Here is a 5,305-nt window from a genome sequence, read left to right as displayed (position 1 = left end):
GTCTATTTCCGTCTGGAGGTAGTAGTTACTGGGTTCGTGGGTGTGGGGCGGCGTCTCTGTCACATCAAGGTGGACTTGTTATTAATATATGCACTGCTGTCGCCTACAACCAGTAGTACGGAATAGAAGGTGGAGTGCTTGGTCATGTTACTGTAGAAAGCAACACTCCATCTATGTATGTAGTACCCGGGGTACACTGTAGTAATATGTAGGTTCTGGATGATATGATTGCAAGCGTGAACTTGGTGCGTGATCATCAGTTGCCCAAATACAGTCATTGGTCCTTTTCCCTCAAACGTTGGAGCCAAGCCCGACAGTTGGTAGCCAGCCCATTATATTCTTCAGGCGGAATACGTCACCGTGCTTGGCCAGGAGAAGTCGCACAACCCCGAAACCCCGAAACCTCCGCGGTGAAGGAATCAACCACTGCTCGTTGCCTGTTTCGCCCGCCTTCTGCGTCTTCTGCAGATGAGGCTTGGATGTTGGTGGTGACCCCGCAATCCCGTCATCACCGCACTCGTCGCTTGAGGCGGCCCTTGAGTCATGCGGCTGACATTTGCAGGCGGCTTGTCCACGTCGATGACATCCCAGCCTTCTTGATTGGCAAATGCGTGGCTGAGCAAATCAACTTCAGAGAAGCCCAGCCATTGCATCATCTCCCGGCTGCTCAGGAGCTGTGCCGCGTTGGGCGAAGTGTCCACCCAGGCCTTGAGTCCACGCAGGGACAAAGGTCCACAGGGTGTGTCCAGGGTGACCAACTTGAACTGCACTTGGCCGTCGCCCTTGAGGGTAGGTGCTTGACCATACGGCTGGATCACGGATGGCTCCGGCGAAATCATCGTGACTTCCACAGCGGCTCGCTCCAGGGACTTCATGACACCGGATGTCACCAAGGTAACCTCAGAAGCGGTGTCGAGGAGGGTCGTCGTGACGGACACGATGCCTTCGATATTGGCTTCGCGGCCGAGGGACTTGTTCGCGCTGCCTTGAAATATGACCTACTTGTTGCGCGCGATCTCCCAGTTGTCCATTTGCTACTTGAGCAGGCGCTCTGATTTGCCAGGCACGCACTTGGGGCAGATCATGACCTTGTGGTTCTCGCTGTTTAGGTATTGTTGTAATGACGGATGAATGTTCACTGCTCCGACACTGTCGAGCCGTTGAACGAGGGCCGGTCAGGGAGCGCGAGTGCGTTATACACGAAGCCGCACTTGTCGCGTTGTCCCGTGTCATTGTCGTCGGGGACAGGGGGCAGGTTGGTGGCACCAGTTGGTGTCGCCGCTGCGGCGGAAGTAATCAAATGGGTCGGCCACAGGGGTGGGTGTGGCCCGTAAATGCAGTGTTGGCGTAGCCATCTGGTTGAAACCGCTGGTAGATTACACCGGCGTGAAGAGGCGCACGGGGTAGTGGTTTAACGGCGCAAGGGATGGCCACGTTCTGCTTATCGGGATCGGGATCGCTCCATCCCGTTAATAGGGGGCTGCGAGCGTTGGTGTTCAGAGTCACTCATTGCTTCGGGTGATGAAGCTAAAGAATTCTTTGTTTTCGCTCCCGTCGTTATCCCGACAGTAACCTCTTGCGGAGGCCGAATCAAATTGCAAACCAAGGTACCTTACTAAGAATTACTTTTTCTGGTCTATTTTAAGTCTAATCATTTTGTCCAATGAAAATGCGCCAACAATTCACATCTTTCAACCGCACGACAATGGCGTACAACCGCACGATGAATGGTGACCTGCTGCACATAATGGAGACTAACGGCCATACCGATCATGAGACCATGAGCCGACCTCTAAAAAGGCTCATAGGCCTTTCTGCAGCGCCATGCAGAACAATGGTAAGAGTATTGTAGCCAATCATTCATGTAATATCCATCGACATGAAATCCAAGTACAAATGCATCCAATGGACAGAGTAAGATGCATCGTACAACAACAACTACCTACTGTACGCGGGGTTCCAGCCATTGTAGCTACTTTATAGAATTATTAAGCTCCAGGCCACCAGAATACTACGTCCTAAAGATTTGAGGATTCCAATATTCAGTAATACACATTTATAATATAGCGTAAGATAATACAGTCAACGACAGATTTTAGGGGACACACTGCACTTCGAATTTCTGATAATGGCGGAAGTTCATTGGACGAAGTACTTCGAAATTCGTTCGATTTTGTGGCCAACCAGACAAGAGCAATCGCTTTTGCAGAATTTTGAACACATCTAATATTTTAAATTAGGCGTATTGATGAACAACCTCAAAAGATAAGCGTTTGACGCGATAGCGCAGTGGTAAAACACGTGGTGTGTCTTGAGTGAGCCCCGGGTTCGAGTCCCGGGCGCCTCGAACTTTTTCTTGTAATTATGTACTAGTAAAATCATTACTGAAGGAGAATTTATTGTGGAATAGTCTTAGCAAAACTTCGACGGATTTCTCCCGGCGTTATACGTGCCCATGCCTTAATGGCACGATGAATCATAGCTAGACGCTTTTTTTGCGCCGGGACAGTCATCATATCTACATCCTCCTCAATATCACTACCTTCTATGAGCTCTTCTTCCAGCCATAAGTTGCGCATATGCCGCTTGAAAGGGGCCATAATACCAACATCCTAGGGCTGCACATGACTTGTTGTATTGGGTGGGATGGCCGCAACAACACACCCCGCTTCTTCACTGGCAAACTTGACTCCTTGCTTGCTTACATGCGGATCGAAATTGTCGAGCAAAAGAACAGAAGGCTCTCGGACCTGCGGCTTGAGAACTTCACGCAAGTACAGCGCCCAGACACGTGAGTCCATCCATGCCTTGTCTTGTACCGCATAGTGATGAGCAATAGGAAAGCCATCGAACTCCGCCGTCTCGATGCCGCCGCCTTGCTTGCCACGCATGATGAACTGGATGGGAAGCTTCTCGCCATTTGCTCGCACCGCCAGCACAGCAGTCATACGGTACGAGTTCTTCTCGCCAGCCGAGATCTTCGCCGAACCGCCGCGCACCGACCAAATCGCGTGAGGGGGCATGTCGTACGTCATTCCAGTTTCGTCCACGTTGATGACTGCTTCCGCACTGAAGCCACTGAACGCTTTGTTGTAGTCAGCGGCGAATTCAGCGCGGATGGCCTCCAGGTCAGCTTGCGTCTTCTTGGACTTCACGGCCTTCTGTCGAGTGAAGCCATTGTTGTGGCAACAGCGCTGGAGCAGACGGAGCAGAGAGTTGTAGCCGGCTCTCTTGGCGGCGAAGTACTCGTCAAGCCACGGACGGTGGTGCTGCTTGAGAAAGTTGACCAGGTGTGTACACGTGACAGCGCGCTCGGCAGCACGAAGCTTGTGCATATAGGCCACGAGTGCAGCCATATCGGGGAGCTCATGAGGGCGGCCAGCACCACTGAGGTTGTAGCGCTTGAGCGGGCCATCGTGTAGGAGGAGTTGATGCGCCTGCTGCATCCAGCGAGCAACGTTGCTCTTGGGAATGCCGGTCGCCGCCTCAATGTCTCGAATGGAGGCTGTGTGCATTTTGAACAGCACAGCGAGCTTCACGGCGTGCGTATAACACCGACGTGGCTTCTTCTTCGGGTTGATTTGGTTGCGGTCCTTTGGTGCCAATTTTGAAGTGACTGGTGTCGATGTCACGACTGTGTAGGGCCCGCGAATTTTAAGTGTTTTCGCGCCAAAGTCAATTTTGGCCAATCATGTTGGATTAATCCTCTTTACTATTTTGGATTGGTTGTAAAGTTCCCATGTGTTATCAAACTTCGGGTGTCCTCTAAAATCTGTCGTTGACTGTACTTGGATTTCAAGGGCTTGTGCCTTAGGGACTGGTCTGTGAAAAACCGTCCAAGCTTTAAGGCAGGGATGTATCCGAACTATTTTCGAGGAATTTGAAAATATTTCTGAATTTCTATCGAAAACGTGCAAAAGCAGGAACGGACACTCAAAAGCAGGGATGATTCATCCCTTGCTTTTGAGGTTGTGTTTTTTTCGGAAAAATTCACGTTTTTGCCAATCAGGAGTCCATACTTCAAAAAGCGTGGACTGGAATCCCCTAAGGGGCAGACCACGAATTCTATTTGCTCTTCTCAAATATATTCTATTTTCTTTGGTTTTGTATTGAACCTTCAAAAAGAAACCGTAGTCGATTAATCTTACGATAAATCCAGCCAATGAATTTAACGTTTAAAGCAGCAAATCGTGACCATCGTACTCTTCAATTGCCTGGGTGAATAGAGCAGAGACCATTCTATCGACAGCGCAAACTTTTTCCAGTAGTTAAGCGCACATAAGTGCATGGACTCGATTGGGATATACACTGTAGTTGTGTCAGAAATCCGGTGGAACTTTGGGTAATATTACGAGAGCATGAATTGGACTACAGTATCTGTGCTCTGGTCCAAAATTTTGGACGTATCAAGATTATCGGTTGACTGCACAATATGTATCCTGCCCTAAGAGCCTGGTCTGCGAACGAATTGTTCCTGCTTTTGGCCATTCCTGCTTTTGCAAAATCAGTTTGATTGGTTACAATTATCCGTAATCCGAATGTAGTCCTTGCTTTTCGTGTCATGAAAAGCATGGACTCTCCATCCCTGCCTGTAACCAGTCATTCCTGCTTTTCGCACTCTTTTGTGCCACCAAGTCAGCCATGTCCGACCATGAGGTCCAACCGCCGGCAGAGATGGTGCTAGGTTGATGCAATACATACATACATACATACATATCATGCGTCACACATAAAACCATAGATGTTGCCACCCCGAAGGCCAAGGCAGGCAAGCGCAAGGAGAAGAAAGCGTCCTCGGAGACCAAACGCTATGTCCGGTGGTGCGATGAGAGTGTGGCGACACTCTTTCGCCTCCGTTACGACTCGCATTTGGCAAAAAGGTTCGAGTCCAAGAACAACGCCGAGAAGAAGACGGCGTACGTGATGTTGGCGGCGGAGCTGAGCGTCGCCATGGAAAGCGATTACACCGTGGCTCAGGTCCAGGACAAGGTACGAAAGTTTGATTTTGTCGTTTGATTGATGCGTTTTAGTTCTCGAAATTGAAGACAACGTGGGCCATGACAAAGCCTTCGAACCCCAGCGATACTGGGAACGCTCCCCTGGCCCCCTTGCCCCCCCATTACGACATTATGTTGGAGTTTTGGGGGTCGAAGAAGGGGTACCAACGGGAATCTCTCATGTCTACCGACGCAATTATTTGGGCTGATGCCACAAACTCTTCGGACGGTAGAAATTTATCGTAAATATATGTATTTTTACCACACAAGTAAATGTTTTTTAATAATTTAGAATCTCAAATCTATGT

The 5,305-nt window shown here is 49.6% G+C and overlaps 3 protein-coding genes across 3 annotated transcripts; 1 reads left to right on the top strand and 2 right to left on the bottom strand.

Annotated features, from left to right (window-relative positions):
* Positions 1 to 419: 419 nt before the first annotated feature.
* On the bottom strand, positions 420 to 1,085 carry H257_15647 (hypothetical protein; the record flags this gene model as incomplete). The annotated part of the gene is made up of 2 exons (XM_009843818.1): positions 420 to 981; positions 1,039 to 1,085. 2 exons carry the CDS (start codon positions 1,083 to 1,085, stop codon positions 420 to 422), a joined length of 609 nt encoding a protein of 202 aa, XP_009842120.1.
* A 50-nt stretch (positions 1,086 to 1,135) lies between these two features.
* H257_15646 (hypothetical protein) lies at positions 1,136 to 1,746 on the bottom strand (the record flags this gene model as incomplete). Its single annotated transcript, XM_009843817.1, has 2 exons — positions 1,136 to 1,281; positions 1,680 to 1,746. The coding sequence occupies 2 exons, from the start codon at positions 1,744 to 1,746 to the stop codon at positions 1,136 to 1,138; spliced, it is 213 nt and encodes a 70-aa protein (XP_009842119.1).
* A 2,895-nt stretch (positions 1,747 to 4,641) lies between these two features.
* On the top strand, positions 4,642 to 5,243 carry H257_15645 (hypothetical protein; the record flags this gene model as incomplete). The annotated part of the gene is made up of 3 exons (XM_009843816.1): positions 4,642 to 4,684; positions 4,742 to 4,989; positions 5,031 to 5,243. 3 exons carry the CDS (start codon positions 4,642 to 4,644, stop codon positions 5,241 to 5,243), a joined length of 504 nt encoding a protein of 167 aa, XP_009842118.1.
* Positions 5,244 to 5,305: the final 62 nt, after the last annotated feature.

The sequence above is a fragment of the Aphanomyces astaci genome (genome assembly GCF_000520075.1).
Source record: "Aphanomyces astaci strain APO3 unplaced genomic scaffold supercont1.73, whole genome shotgun sequence".
NCBI classification, from domain to species: Eukaryota; Oomycota; class Saprolegniomycetes; order Saprolegniales; family Verrucalvaceae; genus Aphanomyces; species Aphanomyces astaci.
This window is presented reverse-complemented; position numbering and strand designations above follow the sequence as displayed.